The 24398-nt window shown below is 44.9% G+C and overlaps 1 protein-coding gene across 3 annotated transcripts; it reads left to right on the top strand.

Moving 5' to 3' along the window:
• On the top strand, positions 1–18875 carry LOC140207614 (uncharacterized). 3 transcript variants are annotated; one of them, XM_072276156.1, is made up of 4 exons: positions 1–85; positions 7972–8136; positions 15052–15254; positions 16428–18875. In XM_072276156.1, exon 4 carries the CDS (start codon positions 16835–16837, stop codon positions 17855–17857), a length of 1023 nt encoding a protein of 340 aa, XP_072132257.1. In that variant the 5' UTR covers positions 1–85; positions 7972–8136; positions 15052–15254; positions 16428–16834; the 3' UTR covers positions 17858–18875. The 3 variants fall into 3 exon arrangements, with proteins under 3 accessions (XP_072132257.1, XP_072132259.1, XP_072132258.1); XM_072276158.1 differs by lacking the exon at positions 1–85 and adding an exon at positions 475–538; XM_072276157.1 differs by lacking the exon at positions 1–85 and adding an exon at positions 5703–5833.
• Positions 18876–24398: the final 5523 nt, after the last annotated feature.

Here is a 24398-nt window from a genome sequence, read left to right as displayed (position 1 = left end):
CACGGGTGGTGCTGCGGCGAATATCCTGCTGAACGTCGGCCCGGTGCCCATCACAGTTGTCGCCGGCGGTTCTGCTACCGAGGAGGTGAGTAATGGAGTTTGTGTAAATCGGGGGTTTGCTGCAGTTGGAAAGGGCCGGGACCGAGTTCTGCCGGACAGCTGCAGACTCCGGGCTCTCCGGTCCCGCAGCCCCGGTTTTAGCTTTGCGCCCGAGCCCGGGCTGTGGGATCAGTCAGTTGTGGTTCCCAGGCTGGGAGGGGGTTTGGGGTGAAGGGGATCTGTCTGTGTGTGGGTAGAGGTTACGGGTGGACTGTGGGTGGGGGGTGAGTAGTCGGAAGGTTGTGGGACCGTAGGCGTGAAAGGAGGGCGGTTGTTAGAAAGTGGGATGTCCTTTCAGCAGGAGTGCAGTGCTAATTGTTTTAGGTGCCGGAGCTGACAAAATACTTGCCATTTCCTAGATCCCCTCTCTCACCCAGTTTGTGTACTTGCTGATTTCATGTACTGGACAACCTCCTTGCCCCATTCGAGTAATGAACAGGTAAACAAATTGAGTGTGGTATATATATATATATATCTTATTATGTCAAAATCAGATTTATTATCACAGGCAATTGAAGTGAAATTTGTTTGACTCAGCAACAGCAGTTGAATGCAATACATAAATACATATTCTGGCATAGATAATAAATTAAAACATAATAAATAAAAAACTAAATCATTATGCATAACGAATAGACCATAAGACAAAGGAGCAGAAGTAGGCCATTCGGCCCATCGAGTCTGCTCCGCCATTTTATCATGAGCTGATCTATTTTATCCTATTTAGTCCCACTGCCCCACCTTCTCACCATAACCTTTGATGCCCTGGCTGCTCAGATACCTATCAATCTCTGCCTTAAAGACACCCAATGACTTGGCCTCCACTGCTGCCCGTGGCAACAAATTCCATAGATTCACCACTCTCTGACTAAAAAAATTTTTTCGCATTTCTGTTCTGAAAGGGCGCCCTTCAATCCTGAAGTCATGCCCTCTCGTACTAGACTCCCCCATCATGGGAAACAACTTTGCCACATCCACTCTGTCCATGCCTTCTAACATTTGAAATGTTTCTATGAGGTCTCCCCTCATTCTTCTAAACTCCAAGGAATACAGTCCAAGAGCGGACAAACGTTCCTCATATGTTAACCCTCTCATTCCTGGAATCATTCCAGTGAATCTTCTCTGTACCCTCTCCAACGTCAGCACATCCTTTCTTAAATAAGGAGACCAAAACTGCCCACAGTACTCCAAGTGAGGTCTCACCAGCACCTTATAGAGCTTCAACATCACAGCCCTGCTCCTATACGCTATTCCTCTAGAAATGAATGCCAACATTGCATTCGCCTTCTTCACTACCGACTCAACCTGGAGGTTAACTTTAAGGGAATCCTGTACGAGGACTCCCAAGTCCCGTTGCATCTCAGAACTTTGAATTCTTTCCCCATTTAAATAATAGTCTGCCTGTTTATTTTTTCTGCCAAAGTGCAGAACCATACACTTTCCAACATTGTACTTCATTTGCCATTTCTCTGCCCATTCTTCCAATCTATCCAAGTCTTTCTGCAGACTCTCCGTTTCCTCAGCACTACCGGCCCCTCCACCTATCTTCGTATCGTCAGCAAACTTAGCCACAAAGCCCTCTATTCCATAATCCAAATCGTTGATGTACAATGTAAAAAGAAGCAGCCCCAACACTGATCCCTGTGGAACACCACTGGTAACCGGCAGCCAACCAGAATAGGATCCCTTTATTCCCACTCTCTGTTTCCTGCCAATCAGCCAACGCTCTATCCAGGTATGTAACTTTCCTGTAATTCCATGGGCTGTTATCTTGTTAAGCAGCCTCATATGTGGCACCTTGTCAAAGGCCTTCTGAAAATCCAAATATACAACATCCACTGCATCTCCCTTGTCTAGCCTACTGGTAATTTCCTCAAAAAATTGGTTGAATAGTTTGTTAAAGATGTGTAAAAACAGAAATGATGTATATTAAAAAGTGACGTAGTGTCCAAAGCTTTCAAAGTCCATTCAGGAATCAGATGACAGAGGGGAAGAAGCTGTTCCTGAATCACTGAGTGTGTGCCTTCAGGCTTCTGTATCTCCTGACTGATGGTAACAGTGAGAAAAGGGCATGCCCTGGGTGCTGGAGGTCCTTTATAATGGATGCTACCTTTCTGAGACACCGCTCCCTGAAGATGTCCTGGATACTTTGTAGGTTAGTACCCAAGATGGAGCTGACGAGATTTACAACCTTCTGCAGCTTCTCACGGTCCTGTGCAGTAGCCCCTCCATACCAGACAGTGATGCAGCCTGTCCGAATGCTCCCCACAGTGCAGCTATAGAAGATTTTGAGCTTGTTTGTTGTCATGCCAAATTGCTTCAAACTCCTAATAAAGTACAGCTGCTGTCTTACCTTCTTTATGACTACATCGATAGCTGGGACCACGTTAGATCCTCAGGGATCTTGATGCCCAGGAATTTAAAGCTACTCACTCTCTCCACTTATGATCACTCTATGATGATTGGTACGTGTTCCCCTGTCTTACTCTTCCTGAAGTCCACAATCAGCGCTTTCGTCTTACTGACATTGAGTGTCAGGTTGTTGCTGTGGCACCATTCCACTAGCTGGCATATCTCACTCCTGTACGCCCCCTCGTCACCACCTGAGATTCGACCAACAATGGTTGTATTGTCGGTAAATTTCTCAATGGTGTTTGAGCTGTGCCCAGCCACACAGTCATGTGTATACAGAGAGTAGAGCGGTGGGCTAAGCACACACCCCGAGGTGCGCCAGTGTTGATCGTCAGTGAAGAGGATATGTTATTGCCAATCTGCACAGACTATGTTCTTCTGGTTAGGAAGATGAGAATACAATTACAGAGGCCCAGGTTCTGCAACTTCTCAATTAGGATAGTGGGAATGATGGTATAAAATGCGGAGCTGTAGTCGATGAACAGCAGTCTGACGTAGATGCTTGTGTTGTCCAGGTGGTCTAAAACCGTGTGAAGAGCCGTGGGGATTGCGTCTGCCGTTGACCTATTGTGACGACAGGCAAATTGCAGTGGGTTCAGGTCCTTGCTGAGGCGGGAGTTCATTTCAGTCATAACCAACCTCCCAAAGCATTTCATCACTGTCGATGTAAGTGCTACCAGGCAATAGTCCTTAAGGCAGCCCACATTCTTCTTCTTTGGCGCTGGTATAATGGTAAACCAAGATGAAAGAAATATATCAATTCCAGAGCTCCACAGAAATATAGTGATAGTTAAAACATTAACAATAGTATAGCCTATCAGTACATTTCAGTGTATAACTGGTACAATAAAACATATAATAATTTAATAATATGACAAAGTATCACACGGTTGCACTCAATAATTATCATAAAATATAATTATCAAGCAAGTAAAGAAAAAGACACTAATCATGTATTTTACCAATTTAAAAGTAATTACCTACTTACCAAATGCCACCAATGAGAAGTTTCACAATAATTTCCACAAAGGGTCAGGTGTAATATGTGTTCGTGGGTCTGAAGCAACTCTTGTCCTGGTATCATCTGCTGATCTGATCTGTGGTACTGCAGCCATGTTGTGACATATGGCTCAGAATTCCACTGAACTAGAGGAGGTCTGTGTAGTTTAACAAACATAAGTGCTGATACATGATCTATAAGAGTCCTTGAGTGTGTTGTTATTATCAAGTTGATGTGACTGAATCCTCTCTCACACTCAGCAGTACTAATAGGAATAACTTGTGAACAGCTCAGTAATGGGCGTAAATCTTGGGGGATGCGGTGTCCACGATTCTCCACATAATCCCTGAAGGCATTTATTACAGAGGAAGAAGAAAGCTTAAATCTCTTACAGAGAGATGATATTGCAGCTTCTCCATAATTCTCCATCAGGCAGAAGGTACCAAAGCATCCGGGCTCACACGACAAGACTGCGTAACAGCTTCTTCCCCCAAGCCATCAGACTCCTCAATACCCAGAGTCTAGACTGACATTCACATCATTTATTATTATATTGTTATTTGTCCGCTACTGTGCCTATTGTCTTGTTTATAAATTATTGTACTGCCCTGCACTGTTTTTGCACACTTTATGTTGTCCTGTGCAGGGCTGTAGTCTAGTGCAGTTTTTTAATGTTGTTTTTATGTAGTCTAGGGTAGCCTTTGCTGTCTCACATTGTCTAGTGTAGTTTTGTGTTGTTTTACATAGCACCAGAATCCTGGAGAAACGTTGTCTCGTTTTTACTGTGTACTGTACCAGCAGTTTATGGTCGAAATGATGATAAAATACGACTTGACTTGGAAAAAAAAATTAAGCAGTATTTTAGCAGGCCAGTTATCTTTATCAAGGACACACATTTCATTTGGCTGGGAATTAATACATACTTTGAGGTTTAGAAGTTTGAGAACTTTTCAAGGATGTTGCCGTGAACATAAGGTGCTGCAGATTGTTTATAAGACGAGCAAGAAATTGTCGATAGTTAATGGAGACAATTTTGTTGTTGCTTGTTAAGGTAATTTCTCCAAACTTCCCCTTTTCAACTGCCTCTTGAGCTTCTAGAGTTCTTGTACCAGGTTGGTCTTTCAGTCCATGCAGTGATCTTCTGATCCATTGGGTCAGTTTGTCTGCATAAACAGTCGTAGTAGTGTGTTTCTGTAAACACTCTGACAGTAAACCAAGTTCATGCAATGTGTCATACGTTAGAGCTAAGTCCAATAGAAACTGTCCTGAAGAATCTTTTCAACAGACCTTCATAGGTTTTTCTCTCACTCCCAGATCCTGTTTCATTCTTCATTACTTTTTCAAAATGAAAACACAGTGCTTCATAATTTTGTCACACTGCTGAAACTGTTCGAAATGAGCTAGCCACACACCTGGTGCCCAGAACACGGCCTATTTCGCAAATTTGTAGTTCTCGTTGAGAGGCACATTCAGACAGTTCCTTTTGATTTAGAGGTGATCTACTGTAAACAGAGTAGAATTTGTTGATAAATGATTGAAAATGATTCATTCTATGAACTTCTCTCACTGAATCACTTACTGCAAGTTCTAATCTGTGATTAAGACCGTGCCAATTTGTCACATCAGGGTTATGTTCCTTGACAATTGTAGCAACACCAGATTTGACAGCAGGCATTACATTCGCCCCATTACTAGCAAATGCTACAAGGTTCTGTTTCAAGTAAGAGTCATCAAACCCATGGTTCTTGAGACAATTCAAAAGATGCTTAACAATAGTTGCAGCTTTCTGATCAGGCAGTTCAATTAGATCTAAAAACATAAAATGGGGATCACCTTCCTTATCACGTTTCAAATAAACTATTTGTGCGGTCTTAATGCTCAGGCTTGTTGATTCATCAATGAGAACAGAAAATTTGCCATTTTTTCTGTTTGCTATGCTAGCAAATTTTCTTTTTTATATTAATGGCTGCTGTTGACGTCAGAAGTTTACATACACCATAGCCAAATACTCAGTTTTACACAATTCCTGACATTTAATCCAAGAAAACATTCCCAGTCTTAGGTCAGTTAGGATCAGTACTTTATTTTAAGAATGTGAAATGTCAGAATAATAGTAGAGGGTGTAAAAGAGGTTTACCAGGATATTGTCTAGATTAGAGGGCATGAGCTATAACGAGAGGTTGGACAAACTTGTGTTGTTTTCTCCAGAGCGGCGCAGGCTGGGCTGAGACTGGATGAACGTTTATAAGATTACGAGAGGAATAGATAGAGTGGACAGACAATATATTTTTCCTGGAGGTTGAAATGTCTAACACATTTAAGGTGAGAGGAGATGTGAGCGGCAAGTTTGTTTCTTTCCACAGAGTAGTGAGTAGCTGGAATGCTCTGCTTGGGTTGATGGGAGACCCCCACCAGTCACGTGATCCCATTTGCCCGTCGCATTTAACCACAGATGTAACAAGCCCTTTGTGCATGCTCACAGTCTCCGGGTGAGCCGTGTTTTCCTTTCCGCTCAGTGCTGGACTGGACTGGATCATCTGCAGGATTGGGAAAGTGTCTTCGCCTCCTGGGTCGGGGTGCCAGGGGTTGGGATCACTGTCTGTGGGCCAAAGATATCACTTTCCCATCGGTGCGTATTGAGACCGATCCCGAGCGGGGAGATCTGATGTTGGCGGTGAGCCCTGAACCGAAAGCCAATTACTCATTTAGTACCCAGTTATCTGGGCTCTTCAAAAAATGTGTCGACTTCACTTAATCTGCATTGAACGATCCAAACCAGGAGCCCAGGCTGCCTATTTCCGCAGAATTCCCGCCAACAGCTTCAGTGAGGCTGTGTGCCGCAGATCTGCCCCACCCTCCGCTTTGTGACGCAAATTCATATGGTGTGTCCTTCAGTCACCGGATGGGTGGTGATGCTTCCTCCATGTTGCGTTGGGGAAATCTGATGTTGGCCACCGAGTCCTGTTAACTTCCCCCAACTCGCCTCATTTCCTGAGGCTCCTCGCATTTGTCCTGAAGCTTTATGGATCTTGTGTCTTCTCCCCGACTAGAGTGGGTGAGAAAGGAGAACGTCCCAGGTTTTGGGGATCTTTGATTTCACTGCCTACTTTACCGAGGGACTGGGAAGTCTAGGGGGAGAGAATGGTTTCTGTGATGTGCTGATCTGTATCCAAAGTTCTCTGCTGTTCCTCGCAGTCACAGGCAGAGTAGTTACCATACAAAGTGTGAAGAGTCCGGGTGGGAAACTTTCTATGGTGTGTTGATAAAAATTTGGTGAGGGTCAAAGGGCATATGCCAAAATTCTTATTGTTTGTTCTAACTATGTCATTTTATGAGCTTTTATTATGTGCGATTAATTCAGTATCTGTGTATCAGTGATCGTCCTTGATCCCTTCTCCCACCTGGTTCCTTCTGCTCATCCCTGCCCATCTTGTTCAACCTCTGTTTAGTCTCCTGCCGCCCGCTTCAGTGGTATGCATCAACCATCTGGGTCAACCTCGGTCCACCCTGTATCCCACCACCTCAATGTTATATATCAGCAATCTTTCTTTTACCCTTTGTCTTCATTGTGAAGTGTTCTTTTGCACATTTGGCCTTGCTGAGTTATTTCCAGAATCGGTTTTGTTAGCTGGAATGCCAGAGGGTCATCAGGTACCAGTTCTGTTGTGCATTGGTGTGGAGATGCTAGTTATTGAACTGTGACTGGCTGACACACTGCAGCATTTTACTGGCAGCAAAGAGTACTGGGAGAGTTGGTTCTTCGGCTATAATCCTGTGATCTACATTCCAGGCATATGGAACTGTTGATGTTTTGGCTTTGACTTTGGTTAGTGCTTCTACAGATGGGGATGGATGGTCGTCCTTCTGCAATGAAGCAGAAATTTCGAGCAGCTGGAGGAGGGATGTATGGTTAAGTAAACCTACCGAATGCTGAAAAGCCTGGACACAGTGGATATGGAGAGGATGTCCCCATTAGACAGAGAGTCTGATCTGACAGCACAGTCTCAGAATAAAAATGTTTCCCTTTAAAACTGAGATGAGGAAAATTTTTTGGCCTAAAGATATCTGATCTGTGGAATTTGTTGCTGCAGAGGTTGGTTGAGGCTGATATTTGATTATATTTATAACAGAGATTAATATATTCATGATTGCTAAGTAGCTTCAGGGTTACAGGAGGAAGGCAGGAATATGGGGTTGGAATAAAACTCAGCCATGGTTGAGTGGTGGGGCAGACAAGATGGATTGAATCACCTAATTCTGTTCCTGTCTCTTATGTCTCACCATGTCTTATGCCATATCGTTTTGTGACGGGTGAGGGACAATAAAAGATTGTTCACTGAGATGATTATATTTGCCTTCAACGTTTAAATTTCAGTGAGTTTTGTTCTTAGTAACATGAAGCAGAAATGTTTGGTTCTCCTTTTTATTGTTAATGGGCTTCATTACCTTTCGTGTTACAGTTAGACCTGCGGTGAGAGATTCATTGGAAGAAAACCCCAACTGGAAGCAAACCACGACTCAAATGAGGGAACAACAACATCTGAACCAGCCCGAGGATTTTGAGCATTAACTGGAGAGAACCCATCTGATTTGGAGGATCCAGTGATTCACCAGGAGAAAGTTTGGTGAGTCTCATTTACTCAAACACTGGTCCTTTAGACATTACATACCTGTACAAAGGAAGGTAGGAAATAGTTGGAGTGAGACTGAATGTGCCCAGAAGAACCAGTTATGCCTCTGTCAGACCCAGTTACAATCACTCCAGGTCTGGTAATGTGTTTCCAGCAGCCCAGCCCTTTAAAACCACTCCCATTCTGTGGAAGTTGAATCCAGATAAAGTCACTCAGAGACTGTATAAGTACAAACTCGTTTTTCCAAGCACCTGGGGCTTACTCAGTTCGTCGCTCAAACAGGAACAGTCTATGACTGTACCTGCCCTATCCAGTAACTGACTAACAATTCCACTTACACCACAGGTATATCTGTCCAGATACCCCCCACACAAGACAGGCTGGAGCCAAAGTTATTTACTACATGACAGCCCCTAAAGACAAGTTACAAAATAGTCATAATGGCTTACACACACGGAACAGACTGAAGCTGTCCTATCTCTATGCATGAGTGCACAAGGAGATAAGCGTCCTGAAACCCCAGCTAGCTACCCTCAAGAAGAAATATGACTCAGCATAGCTCAGCACATCTGTTGATCATCAGCAGTTTCTTTCAGAAAACAAGCTGCTATTGTTTAACGAAGTGTTAACCCTTTTACATACTTTATCATTCCCTCCTTTTCATCATTACATCATCAACAAAGCAGTAATCTTTTACAGAGAAAGTAACCGAGTACAGCATTGACTTATCAGTGGGTAAAAGCAGCAGACATCAGTAATGATAACAATGATATGTACGAGTATTCGGCCATAATGCAATATCTCACCCCACATATTACCGAACAGGCCTTCGAAGACCACCATTTCGACCCTTCGGTGAACCCGTGTAAATCCTGCCCTACTTCCTTGATGCTGTCAATCTCCTTGGCAGTGTGCTGGGAGAGGGATGTAATGTTAGTAGACTTATCAGGGATATAGGTGCAGCATTCTGTGTCAATAATAGCACAGGTTCCCCCTTTCTCAGCCAGGATAAAACCGAAAGCCATACGATTCTGTAGGACTGTTTGCCGGATTGCAGTCATTTCAGTGGATATTTCTGTTACTTGGGCCTTGCGTTTCTGTCAGGGCCCCTGCAGTATTATGGCCAGCTCCTCAAGTGCTGTAGCCAAATTGATTCTCTCTCGTGAATTCCTGGCTACTCCATAGGAGAGAAAAGCGATCATCCAAAATCGCTCAGTCTCAGTTATTCCTCTCCGCTGTTGGGCACCTGCAAGTATGGCCAGGATGCATGTTTCCCAGTATAGGAAGTTCTGTTTGGTGGGGGCCCGAGATACCATCCCTCAAGACACTGACAGCCACAGTCATCTCTGACTGGACCACAGTTCCTCACCTCACTTCCCCGGGTGATATTTGAGAAAGCCCAGGCTGGGAGTTCCTCAGTCTGGTTGAGCGGGATTACTGACATTGGAATCATAGTTATACCATGCTGGGGAATTTCGGTACAAACCCAGCAGGCCCCTACTTCTACCTGTTTGGCATAGGTGTGACAGAAAGGTGTTAACATGGGGATCCCCGGATTCTGGGGTGAGCCCTCTCAAAGATGTAAACACGAACACCACTATCAACCAATACATTTTCCTTTCGTCCAAGAGAGTCCTTCTACTCAGTTCCTTCAGTAACACGTTTGTTGTCTGTTTGATGTATCCACCGAGATTGCCCCTTCAGTTTCACAGCCGTGGGAGTGGTCAGTAACTCCTGATGTGGTCCTCTCCACCGAGGTCCGAGTTTCCCTCAATTCCAGTTCTTGATCAGGACAAAATTCCCAAGTTCTATGGTGGAATAGTCACTCCTCTCTGTGGGGTAGTTCTCTTCCTTGTAAGCCTGCCATACCTGCGAATGTAATGCTTGGAGAATTTTGGTTAGTTGGCCCGTAGTCATGTACAATTTCCGGAATATTATTTATGTACAACTCCAAATGCATAACGGGAATCTGTGTAAACGTTCGCACTTTTGTCTGTTGCAAGGATACAGGCACGAGTCGGAGCAAGCAGCTCAGCCTTCTGGGTGGAGACAGCTGCCTCAAAAGAGGCTTGCTCAACTATTTCACTGTCCGTCACTATCGCATAGCCAGAATATCGTGCTGGATTCACAAAGAGCTTCCATCCTCATAAAATATTGCCTCGGGATTGAGGGGATGTTGTGAAATGGGTGGGAGAGTCTGTCCTTCTCTCACGGTGATCCGGATAGGGAGCAGTTGGTGTGGCCGACTTCATGGCCTGAAATTGCCCAGAGATGGGGTATAACATCTTGGGTTCAGTCAATATTAAAAGTGTGCCTTACCAGATGTCCCGTCTTCACCTCAGACTCCTTCCAGTATCGGAGTTGGCCCGCGGCAGAGTCTTGCCAGTCTCCCTTGGTGCTGGGGACTTGTTTCGTCAGGGTGTAGGCAAGGAACTCCAGGTTCTTCCCTCGGAGAGGTCCCAGAGTGCTATCCTTGTCTGTGCAGAGAATCTTGACTTACAATGGTTAGAGCAAGTCTCTCCCTGCTAGATTACACCTCAGACTGGTGGTGACTGTAAATGAAACCACACACTGGGTCCCCCTGGAATTCCACCTTCAGTGGCTGGGTACGTGAATACGTACGTTCTGTGCCTTCAAACCCAGACAGAGTGATTGTAGAATCTGATAGCTGGAATCCCTTTTCCAATACTATTTTCCGATACCTGGTTGAGAGTGGTTGTGGTTGCCCCCATATCAATCATAAACAGAATTGGAATTCCAGCAACTTGCAATATTACATTGGGCTTTTCCCGAGGAGTGGTACTCATGGTAGGAAGCATCCTTGCTTGTCAATTTCTATATGGATTGTTGTCCCCACCTGTCCCTTGGTAGGTTTTTGTTCCCATTTCTGATCCCCAGATATAGCTCACTCGCGTCCTTCACCCTGCTGAACATATTCACCTTTAATATTAGTGCCCTTCGGGGTTGATCAGGATTCAAAAGTCGGCTCGCAATAGTATGTCAAAGCTCGTCGCATTCGATTTTGTTCACTGTCAGGCCAATCCATATTATTTGTTTTAATCATGTTGGCTAACTTAGTTGGTAAGCATTGGAGCAGTAAGACATCAAACTGGGCAGACGGATTCCCATCATTAAAGGCTTGGTCTCCTGTGAAAGTGCCGTAGCAGGCCACAAATCGCTCCCAATAGTCTGGTCCCGATTCCCCAGGCTTAGGTTTGCATTCAAGTACTTTAGTGATGTTTACAGGTTGCCGGAGGGCCCTTTCCAAGGCTTGAATAATCCGGTCTGTCTGTTCATTCTCATTATGGTTTCCCACTGGTAACTCCTGATAGGTTTGGTATCTCAATTCTGCCTTTCATTTCCCCTTCCTCAGCTCAGAGAATCGTGCAGCAGAGACAGAATAAATCTTGCGGTGTCACTTTATACATTTGTGTAGTACTGTGGACATACTGAACAAACTGCACTGGTTTTTCTTTTCTATCTGGGGCCTGATTCATGATCATTATCATTTCTTAAGGCTTCCAGGGTGCATACAGAGGAATCACTGAGGGCTGTCCCTCCTCCTGCTCGTGGATTGGGCAGCATTTGGGTGGGCAATTGTCTTTGTGGAGCCATTAACTCTGGGGTTTTATTGGATTCTTCCCTCCCTGTCTCGGAATAATCCTCAGTATTCCCTGTGTGGATCTCTTTTACCCGAGCAGCCACCGTATCTGAGCACTGGGAGGATTGGGGTTCAGGAGCACTGGGTGCACTTGGACAGTGTGCAAAGGCTCTTGTGAGAAAATCCTTCATTACCCGTTAACAGGCCTACGAGATAGGTTGTGTGAGAGTGCAGATGAACCCAATCGAACCCAAAGGAGATCAAAGTTCTTAGTGCCAGTGATTTGCTAGCTGTAAGAATGAATACCTCTCTATATAAAATTCACTGTGCACATTTTGTCACTGGGTGGAAAAAATGCACAGTACAAGATTTTTGTGCACACTGGTCATTACCAATTAGAAGGGACATTGGTGGGAAGGTGGGGAGACCTCCAGTGTCCCTGATGCCCTCACCTGCAACAGGGGTTCCCAACCTTTTTTGCACCGCAGACTGGTTTATTATTGACAATACTCTTGTGGACCGGCCGACTCGGGGTGGGGCGGGGTAGAGTTACCAAGGGACAAGGATAGCAGTCAAATAAGTTGTGTTTACTCTGAGAAAGACTACAATGACCATGAAGCCTTGCACGGGCACTTGTGTGTGCATGCGTGTACGTACCGATTTTTTTTCTACAAATTGTTTTTGGCGATTCTGTTCAGTGAAACTACGCTGTACATACATTATTTCTACTTTACATAGGCTGTGTATTTATCGTATCATTCCAGCTTTTACTTTATATTACTGTTATATAGTGATAAGTCAATTATAAGTCACTTGTAAGTCATCATAACATTTTAAGTAACGTTTGGATATTAAACACACAGCACATATTTTCCCCGTATGAACATATAAAATCATTGCAACACACCAATATCACTGAATCAGTGGGAGCCCTGGGCTTGTTTCCCTGCAACAAGACGGTGCCATCGAGGGGTGATGGGAGACATCGATATTCGAAGGGAGTTCCTTATGTCCAGTCTATTCCACAATTTAGTTTTCATTGCATTCATTGCAGAAAACCCCTCTTTGCAGAGATATGTTGGAAATGGAATCAACGTTTTTCGTGCTTTCGTGGCTATCCCAAGATATTCAGCCTTGACTTTGATCCGGAATGCCGGCAGAGATGTTATGTCAAACGTACTTTTCAGCCCACCGTCATTTGCAAGCTCGAGGAGTCGATCTTCTTCCCGTGCTGACATGGATGACGTGTGCGGTTTGACCTCTCATGCGTTCAAGTTCAGCAGAGCAGTGGGCATGATAGAGAATGAGGAAGGGTGCAGCTGACTCATATCGCCAAATCATATCGTTGCCTCGCCGCCCGGTACCGGTCCATGGCCCGGTGGCTGGGGACCACTGACCTCCAAGATGTGCATCCAGCTGCAGCTTGTAACCCTGCACTTTAAGGAGTTGGAACTTGAGATGGATGAATTCCGGATCATCCAGGAGTTGGAGGGGTTGATAGATATAACATGAAGAGAGGTGAGTTACACTCAAGGTGCAGGACACAGGAAACTGGGTGAGAGTCAGGAAGGGGAATGAGGTTAAATAGCCATCGCAGAGTACTCTTGATGTTATCCTGCACAACAACAGGTGGGCCACTTTAGAAACTGCTCGGGGTCGGGAAATTACCTGGCAGAGGAAAGTCAAAGCGGTGACAAGGGATTTGTTAGTTCAGGAATTTAAACTAGCAGAGGTCTAATATTCTAGTGGTAAGTTTGGCTTGTGCGAGAGTGGGGAGTCGGGGGTGTTGGTTAAACACAGTTGGAAAGAAACTGTTCCCAAATCTGGCCGTACGAGTCTTCAAGCTCCTGAACCTTCCCCCGGAGGGAAGAGGGACGAAAAGTGTGTTGGCTGGGTGGGTCGTGTCCTTGATTATCCCGGCAGCACTGCTCCGACAGCGTGCGGTGTAAAGTGAGTCCAAGGACGGAAGATTGGTTTGTGTGATGCGCTGCGCCGTGTTCACGATCTTCTGCAGCTCCTTTCGGTCTTATGGATGTTATGTTGACTTGTAGAAGACATTGGTGAGGCCTAATTTGGAGTCTTGTTTGCAGTTGTGGTCACCTACCTGCAGGAAAGATGTAAAAGAGGTTGAAAGAGTTCAGAAAAAATTCACAAGGATGTTGCCAGGTCTGGAGGACTTGGGTTATTGGGAAAGATTGAACAGATCAGGACTTTATTGCTTGGAATGTGGAAGATTGAGGGGAGATTTGATTGTGACAGAGGTGCATAGATAGGGTAAATGCAAGCTGGCTTTCTCCACTGGGATTGGGTGGGCTACAACCAGAGGCCATGGGTCAAGGGTGAAAGCTGAAAGGGTAGGGGAACATGAGGGGAAACGTCTTCACACAGACCGTCATCCAGGTGTGGAATGAGCAGCCAGCACACCCGGTGCCTGCAAGCTCAAGTTGAACATTTCAGAGGTTTGTACAGGTACCTGGATGGTAGGGGTATGGCAGTAGAAAGTTTAAGTAGCTCGGCACCAACTAGATGGGTCAAAGGGCCTGTTTCTGTATTGTATTATTCTATGACTGTGACAAGAACCTGAAATAATACAAAAACTCACTTTAAGTCCTTTTACTAGCTGTGCGGACCAACCATTCATCTCAGCAGGAATTGTTTATATGGTGTTAAAACTGTGGCAGTTAATAATACATAAAAGAAAAGTTAATAATACATAAAAGAAAATCCCAGCTGCACGTCGACAAAGGCTATTTGTGTGAGAGTGTTTCAGTTACTGTGGGGCCAGGCACCCATGCAGCTCAGTGGGAACAGGGAATAATACCAATGGAGAGAGTCAAACTGAGCCAGGTCACAGATTGGGGATGGTAGAAACATAGAAAAAAAAACTACCCCATAACACGGGCTCTCTGGCCCACAAAGCTGTGCCGAATATGTCCATACCTGAGAAATTACCTCTAATTTTCTGAGCTCCATATACCTGTCCAGGGGTCTCTTAAAAGGCCCTATTGTATCCACCTCTGCCACCGTTGCCAGCAGCCCATTCCACACACTCAGCACTCTCTGCGTAACAAAACTTACCCCTCACATCTCCTCTGAACCCATTCTCATAGAGACAGGAAGAACATCAGAGAATTTGATGGTCATTCCAGATACCATCACTGTGCGCAGTTAGAAGATGATTTCTTGCTCTAACTTGGGTTGAACTTCACTGTAACAGCGTGATGCCAGATCACACCTTGACAGCTCAAGTGATCTCATCTGAAATGTTGTCCTGCACCCATTGATGGATTTTGTAAATCTTTTTACAGGTTAAAAATGACAGGGAATTTGTCTACAGGAATCTTGAACACAACACACCAGTTTTGCTGTCTCTGTCCAGATATTTAAGAAGTGGAGCAAGGGATTCACTCGATCATCTGACTGACTGGCACGCTCGTCATTTTACACAGGGAGGAACCCATTCACCTGCTCAGACAGTGGGAATGGATTCAGTCAGTAATCTCAACTGAAGGTACATCAGCAAGTTCACACTGTGCAACTCCATTCCCTGTTAGTGTTTGCTCTTTTGTTTGCCCTCTCTTTGGCTTTTATGTTGGCTTTGGCTTCTCATTTCAGCCACGGTTGTGTCCTCCTGCCTTTCCAATGCTTCCATTTCTTTGGAATGTATCGATCACTTAGCTCCTGAATTGCTCCCAGAAACTCCAGCCATTGCTGCTCAGTTGTCACTCCGACCTTTTCCTTTCCAAACAAGTTTGGCCAGCTTCTCCGTCATGGAAACATGGAGAAGTTCAGTTCTGAAACAGGCTATTTGGCCCATCTATTCAATGCCAAAAAAACATTTAAGCTGTCCAATGCAACCACCTGCACTGGGACCATTGCCCTCCGTACCCCTACCATCCAGGCTTCCATCCAAACCTCTTCGAAATGGTGAAACCGAGCTCATATTCACCACTTGTGCTGGCATTTCATTCCACACGCTCACGACCATTTCAGTAAAGAGATTTTCCAAATGTTCCCGTTAAATTTTCACCCATGGCCTCCGGTTGTCATCCCACCCAACCTCAGTGGAAAGAGCTGCTTGCATTTACCCTATCTATACCCTTATAATTTTGTATACTTCGAACAAATCTTCAATATATAATTTCCTTGTTTATGTTTAGAGCCTTTTTTAGGGGTATAGGATGATGAGGGGCATTGATTGTGTGGATAGCCAGAGGTTTTCTGCCAGGGCTGAAATGGCTAACACAAGGGGGCAGAGTTTTAAGGTATTTGGAAATAGATACTGAGGGGATGTCAGGGGTAAGTTTTTTACACAGCAAGTGGTGGGTGCATGGAATGCACTGCCAGCTATTTGTGTGAGAGTGTTTCAGTTACTGTGGGGCCAGGCACCCATGCAGCTCAGTGGGAAGAGGGAATAATACCAATGGAGAGAGTCAGACTGAGCAGGTCACAGATTGGAGATGGCAGAAATTCCCCATTCTTATTGAGACAGGAAGAGCATCAGAGAGTTTGATGGTCATTCCAGATACCAGCACTGTGACCAGTGAGAAGATGATTTCTCTCTCCAGCTTGGGTTGAACTTCACAGTAACAGTGTGATGCCAGATCACACCTTGACAACTCAATTCATCTCTTCTGAAACGTTGTCGTACACCCATTGATGGATTTTGTAAATATTTTTACAGGTTAAACACGACAAGGAATTTGTCTGCAGCAATCTTGAGCACAACACGCCAGTTTTGCTGTCTCTGTCCAGATACTTAAGAAGAGGAGCAAGGGATTCACTCTATCATCCTTCCTGCTCAGACTGTGGGGAGGGATTCACTCGATCATCTGACTGACTGGCATGCCCGTCATTTTACACGGGGAGAGGCCATTCATCTGCTCAGACTGTGGGAATGGATTCAGTCGGTCATCTCAACTGAAGGTACATTAGCAAGTTCACACTGGGACGAGGCCCTTCACCTGTTCTGTGTGTGAGAAGGGATTCAGTCGGTCTTCCCACCTGTGGACACACCAGTCAGTTCACACTGGGCAGATGTTGGTAATCTGCTGAATTTGTGGGGAAGGATTCACTAGGTCATCTGACCTAATGGCTCACCAGCGAGTTCACACTGGAGAGCAGCTGTTCACCTGCTCAGACTGTGGGAAGGGATTCACTCGGTCATCCGCCCTACTGAGACACCAGTCAGTTCACACCGGGGAGCGGCCGTTCACCTGCCCGGACTGTGGGAAGGGATTTACTTGCTCATCTAAACTGAAGCTACATCAGAGAGTTCACACTGGAGAGAGGCCATTCACTTGCTCAGACTGTGGGAAGGGATTCAGTTCGTCATCTCAACTGAAGATACATCAGCGATTTCACACTGGGGAGCGGCCGTTCACCTGCTCGGACTGTGGGAAGGGATTCACTTCGTCATCTGAACTGAAGGGACATCAGCGATTTCACACCAGTGAGAAGCCGTTCACCTGCTCAGACTGTGGGAAGGGATTCACTCGGTCATCCGACCTACTGGTACACACGTCAGTTCATACTGGGGAGAGGCCGTTCAAATGCTCAGACTGTGGGAAGGGATTCACTCAGTCATCTAAACTGAAGGTACATCAGAGAGTTCACACTGGGGAGAGGCCATTCACCTGCTCAGTGTGTGGGAAGGGGTTCACTTGGTCATCCAACCTAAAGGCACACCAGCGAGTTCACACAGGGGAGCTGCCGTTCACCTGCTTGGACTGTGGGAAGGGATTCACTTACTCATTTCATCTGAAGGGACATCAGCAAGTTCACACTGGGGAGAGGCCGTTCACCTGCTCAGACTGTGGGAAGGGATTCAATCGGTCATCCCACCTACTTGTACACAAGTTAGTTCACACTGGGGAGAGGCCGTTCACCTGCTCAGTGTGTGGGAAGGGATTCACTCAGTCATCTCAACTGAAGGGACACCAGTCAGTTCACACTGGGGAGAGGCCATTCACCTGCTCAGAATGTGGGAAGGGATTCACTCGGTCATTCCACCTACTGAGACACCAGCGACTTCACACTGGGGAGAGGCCGTTCACCTGTTCAGACATTGGGAAGAGATTCTCTCAGCCAAATCAACCAAATGTGCATGACTGAGTTCACACTGGGGAGAGGCTGTTCCCCTGCTGTGAATGTGGGAAGCGATTCACTCAGTCATCTAACCTTATGTAACTCTCGCTTCAGCTAGCAGATTAATATAGGGGGTGATAGCCCCCCTGCCCGGCCAAACTTAAGAAATCTCGTTTGGGTGGATGCTGCGTGATGTGTCCCCTGTTACAAATCAGTACCCGGAAATAATAAACAGTAGACAATATCTGATTAAACGATTGAGCTTTATAATTCTTACTTTGACTGAGGCTGAGGAACTGGTGTAGGGGGCAGGGTTTCAGATTTCAGGATCATTGGGATCTCTTCTGGGGCAGGTGGGACCTGTACAAGAGAGACGGGTTACACCTGAACTACAAGGGGACCGGTATCCTTGCGGGGAGGTTTGTTAGTGCTATTGGGGAGGGTTTAAGCTAGGTTTGCAGGGGGATGGGAACCAGAGTGCCAGAGCAGATAGTGGAGCGGGGGTGAAAATAAATGATGTTAAAAGCTCATGCAAAGCCACAAATAGAATGGTTGTGAATGGTGGAAACAATCTTCTGAGGTGTGTCTATTTCAATGCAAGGAGTATTGTGTAGAAGGCAGACGAGCTGAGGGCATGGATTGACACATGGAATGACGACATTATAGCCATTAGTGAAACTTGGCTGCAGGAGGGTCAGGACTGGCAGCTTAATGTTCCAGGGTTCTGATGTTTCAGACATGATAGAGGCAGAGGAATGAAAGGTGGTGGGGGGTGCAGGTGGTAGCATTGCTAGTCAGGAAAATGTTACAGCAGTGCTCAGACAGGACAGATTAGAGGGCTTGTCTACTGAGTCCATATGGGTGGAACTGAAAAACAGGAAAGGTATGGCCACATTAGTGAGATTGTATTACAGACCACCCAGTAGTCAACGAGAATTGGAGGAGCATATCTGCAGAGAGGGAGACAACTGCAGGAAGCAAAAGTTAGTGATAGTAGGGGATTTTAATTTTCCACATACTGATTGGGTCTCCCATACTGTTAAAGGTCTAGACAGGTTAGAGCTTGTAAAATGTGTTCTGGAAAGTTTTCTAAATCAATATCTGGAGGTACCAACTAGAGAGGATGCAATATTAGATCTCCCATTCGGAAATGAGTTAGGACTGGCGACGGAAGTGTGTAGGGGAGCACTTTGGTTCCAGTGATCATAACACCATTAGTTTCAACTTGATCATTGATAAAGATAGATCTGGTACTCGGTTTGAGGTTCTAAACTGGAAAAAGGCGAAATTTGAAGAAATGAGAAAGGATCCAAAAAGCATGGATTGGGACAGTTTGTTCTCTGGCAAGGATGTGATTGGTAAGTGGGAAGCCTTCAAAGGAGAAATTTTTGAGAGTGCAGAGTTTATATGTTCCTGTCAGGATTAAAGGCAAAGTGAATAGGAATAAGGAACCTTGGTTCTCAAGGGATATTGGAGCTCTGATAAAGAAGAAGAGAGAGTTGTATGACACATATAGGAAACAGGGAGCAAATAAGGTGCTAGAGGAGTATAAAAAGTGCAAAAAAAACTAAGAAAGAAATCAGGAGGGCTAAAAGAAGACATGAGGTTGCCTTGGCAGTCAAGCTGAAGGATAATCCAAAGAGCTTTTACAGGTATATTAAGAGTGAAAGGATTGTCAGGGATAAAATTGGTCCTCTTGAAGATCAGAGTAGTCGGCTATGTGTGAAGCCAAAAGAAATGGGGGAGATCTTAAATGGGTTTTTTGCATCTGTGCAGAATTGGTCTCCAAATTTAAGGAAGGACATTCTTGCTATTGAGAGAGTGCAGCGTAAGTTCACAAGCTTAATTCCCGAGATGGTGGGACTGTCATATGTCGAAAGATTGGAGCGACTGGGCTTGTATACTCTGGAATTTAGAAGGCTGAGTGGGCATCTTATTGAAACATATAAGATTATTAAGGGATTGGACACGCTGGAGGCAGGAAGCATGTTCCCGCTGATGGGTGAGTCCAGAAACAGAGGCCACAGTTTAAGAATAAGGGGTAGGCCATTTAGAACGGAGTTGAGGAAAACTTTTTCACCCAGAGATTGGTGGATATATGGAATGTCCCAGAAGGCTGTGGAGGCCAAGTCTCTGGATGCTTTCAAGAAAGAGCTGGATAGAGCTCTTAAAGATAGCAGAATCAAGGTTATGGGGATAAGGCAGCAACTGGATACTGATTGTGGAAGATCAGCCATGAATACAGTGAATGGCGGTGCCGGCTCGAAGGGTCGAATGGTCTGCTCCTGCACCTATTGTCTATTCTAAGTTCCAGATCCCTTCTGACATATGGTTGGAAAAGTATCTTTTCCTCAGATCCCTCTGTATTGCCAATCCTTTGACACGATTCTATTGTCTATATACTCTCCCGTCTCGTCGAGTGAGAAAGCTGTCCGGTTTTGAGTATTTCAACACCAGATGTACTGAAGAAGATGCTGATTATGTGTTATCTTGTGCGTAAGTCTATACTACACACGTGGAGTTTGAAACATTGACTGCACAGAAGCTAAAGTTGAAATTAGCAACATGTTTACCACTCAGTTACATTACTGCTTTGCTCAATCGCTTCGCTCCGTCGTCCGAGCTATAAAACAAGTTATTTCTGTTGGTGTCTGTTTCATAGAATTGGCAATCAGGTGTGCGGTGGCTTACCTGTATAGATTCCAGACCAGATGCAGTTTAATAATTTGCAATCTATTGGCACTATAATAACGACATATGGGCTGCACGTTTAAGATAAAAGCCGATGTTCGGGGTGGGCGCTGATCCTGCACCTGAGATTAGCGCTGAATCTGCAGGACAGTAGATGGAGCAGTAATGTAGAGCATCTATTGACGCCTTTGATCAATATAATCGCGATCATCTGACTGCAGGGAGCTCTCACTTGATAATTCTCAACTTGGATTCCACGCAAAGTGGAGGAATTTAAAATATGGGTGCCCTGACAATGACCAGGACACGCTGTTACATAACCAGTACTGTCAGTGTTAAGGCCACAGAGACAACAACATTATCATCATGGTCAATGGTAGTAATGACGCGGCAGCTTGGCCTGCAGTGAGATCATCCAGTCAGCTGAGCTGAGTTCTAGAGAAGCAATGACAACACCAGGGTGTTCAGTGACGTGCTTTGAAAGTGCAATCCATTCTGCGTATTGAATACAACAGCCCGTAGCGGTTCTGACGCTCCAGCATTACACTCAATGTGTCGGCATCGTGCCTGCTGTTCTGCATTTCCAATGCAGGGAGTTGATCTCCTGGAGGTCGGAGAGATGAATCTGACCGCGTTTAGTGGAGACTTCGGCCAAATTTATCAAGGCTGTGTTTTACATCCGTCCCCATCTGCAGAGTCCTTCTCCGTAGAATATTGACTCCCATTGTAGCAAACATTTCAAATTATTGCACAATACTTAGTAATAACATGTCGTACTCTCATTTTATACCAGCATATGACGCATTCCATATTTCTACATGTACTGAACTACATCTGTTTCTGACTGCAGTTAATCTGATTTGTGATGTGCAATAATTCTCGTTGTTGTTGTACACTGCCTGGCTGGCACAGTACAAACCCCAACATTTATTTGCAGCACTCTTTACAATATGTTGACGCGTTTAAATATGTGAAACGTATGTTTACGTGCATACAGGATATTTTAATAATTATATTCACAATGTTATTGCCAGTATGGGAGACCAGAAATAAAGAAGCAGCTGTATAAAGCTGAAAGCGATGTAGACTTTGTATTTTTCGGTTCTCCGGTGAGTTCTGTTACCTGCACCTCTGAACACAAACTGCATCTCTTTTCATACTTGATGCTCTTTATCCACTAATCCACTGAAGATTGTTCGGAATTATTTTTGTGCAGATAGACCAAATAAAAGAGATGTACGCGGCTCCTTCCCTCTGCCAGTTTGCAGGTTACTCTTGAGCATGGTTCGCCCACCTACTTAAACAATTACTCTGCTTCTCCCTCCGCCCGACAGATCAGGGGGACATGCAGTCTTGGGACTTGGTAGAGTATGGCCGTATTTGCAGCTAACGTACATCACAGGTCCCGGTCATGCGACCACTAGCACCAGGCTCTGAAGAGTGTAAGTCATGCCTCGGGTCCTCAGTTACAGGGACGATTTGTTGGCTTTTTGGTCATTGGCATTAATGTTGTGAATGAGTTAGTTGTTGAGACTGTGGTTGAGATTCTGGGGAGGGTACGACCGGTACGAGAGGAATGGGTTACAACTGAACCCGAAGGATCCAATATCCTAGCGGGCAGGTTGGCCTAAGTTGCTCGGGTGGGTTTAAATTAATTTGTTACAGGAATGGGAACCTGCAAGATGGTGCTGAAGATGCAGTCGTTGGTTTACAAGCAGAGGCAATGTATAGAGAGACTCCTTGAAAGGAAAGGCCGCTGATAGGACAAAATTGCAGTTAGGAGGACGAGTTGCAACATCAAAGCGGGAAAAATCGAAGTGTCTGAATACAGGACTGTTGGTGTGATATTGAATGCACGCAGTACACTGGATATGGTAGAGGAACTTGTAGCACAGTTACTCATTGTCATACATGCATATGCAAAACGGAATCATAGTTGAAAGAAGTTTATAGCTTGGAGATTAATATCAAGGATACACATTGTAGCAAGGGACAGGCAGGAAGCTAGAGGGGGCGGCTTTGCTCTGTTCTGCAAGATTAAAGCAAATCATTTAAAAGAGGTCCCACAGGATCAGAAGGTGTTAATTCATTGTAGATAGATCTATGATCGAATTCATCCTGAAATTTGAGAAGGAAAAGCGAATGTCAGATGTATCAGAACTTCAATGGAGTAAATGAAATTACAGAAGCATGAGGGAGGAGTTGGCCAGAATTGATTGGGGGGAAAAGACACGAGCAGACATGGCGACAGAGCAGCAGTGCCTGCAATTACGGAAAGGATTTAGAAGGCACAGGATTCGTGCGTCACAAGAGAAGCGGTATTGTAAAGAAAAACATGACAAACTGTGTCGAACAAGAGAAGAGAAAAACAACTTAATATCCAAAAATTAGGCACATAAAAGAGCAAGAATTAGTGGGGTTAGATGATTGGGACGTTTTTAAACATTCAACAGAAGGCAACTAAAATGTCAATAAGAAGGCATCGAAGGAATGCAAAATAACGCTAGCCAACAATATTAAAGACGGTACCCACATTTTTTTAGATATATAAAGTGAAAGAGAGTGACCAGACTGGACATCGGACAGCTGGAAAACGATGCTGGACAGATAGTAATGGGGAACAATGAAATGGCGGACGCGCTGTAACATTTTGCATCAGTTTTCACCGTGGAAGACAGCAGCAGTGTGGCGGAAGCTCCAGATGTCAGGATTCATAAGTGAAACCAACACTCTCCCCAATAATCCCAAAATCAGAGTTGCTAAGTATATAATGTTCTGCATACGTGCGAGTAAATTTCCTGTCACATTACAAGTACTTCAATGCTACGTGATCTGTCATGGCAACAAACGTTCAGTAGTCTCTTCATTATAGTAGCACATTAGGTGGTGCATGGCGTTTCTGAAGTTGTGAATGTTGGGGAAAATTTGATAGACCGGGGAATACTATATAAAGCACTGAACAGACCATTTGGCGCACAATGTTTGCCGACTTTGACACTAAGTTCCGCTTTTATTTTCAAACGGATTGCACACAAAAATGAACCTGAGATTCACGTGAGAAAAATGTCACCAATAATGGACATAACTACGTGTCGGGAAAACACTCCATCACATTCGATCCCTCCAAGTGTAAATATTTTGAAGACTAATAATAATACAGCGAGTTTTTCAGAAACGGACTGTGCCATTCCCGATATTATAGCGAATAGAATATAAAAGTTAATGCTGAATGCTTCTGTATTCCTCTGTCATATCCGTAAATATCTCTCCTCAGATCTCTAGATTATCAAGCTCATAACAACTTCTCGGACAATTCTGTCCGCGGCATCGGTAGTATTTTGGTCTGACAGGGATTGGAAACGTCATTATTACTGTCAATGGGTTTTGTCGATTGTAGCTTGGATTAGATTAGATTATGAGGACACGAAGTCCTCTTTGATTGTGATTTAGTAATGCATGCATTAAGAAATGATACAATTTGTTCCTCCAGTGTGATATCACAGAAACACAAGACAGACCAAGACTAAAAACTGACGAAAACCACATAATTACAACATACAGTTACAACAGTGCAAGCAATACCGTAATTTGATAGAAGAACAGACCACGGACACGGTAAAAATAAAGTCTCTCGAAAGTCCCATCATCTCAGGCAGACGGTTGAAGGAAGAAAACCCTTCATGCCAAGAGCTTCCAGCGCTGCAAACTTGCCGATGCAGCATCCTGGAAGCACCCGACCACAGTCCGACTCCGAGTCCGTCCGAAAACTTCGAGCCGCCGACCAGCACTCCGACAACAAGCATCGAGCACCATCTCTACCGAGCGCTTCGATCCCGGCCTCGGCAACAGACAACAGGCAATAGGCAAAGCCGAGGAT

This window comes from Mobula birostris, chromosome 13 (genome assembly GCF_030028105.1).
Source record: "Mobula birostris isolate sMobBir1 chromosome 13, sMobBir1.hap1, whole genome shotgun sequence".
NCBI lineage: Eukaryota > Metazoa > Chordata > Chondrichthyes > Myliobatiformes > Myliobatidae > Mobula > Mobula birostris.
Note: the sequence above shows the minus strand (reverse complement) of the source record. Positions and strands in the feature narration are given on the sequence as shown.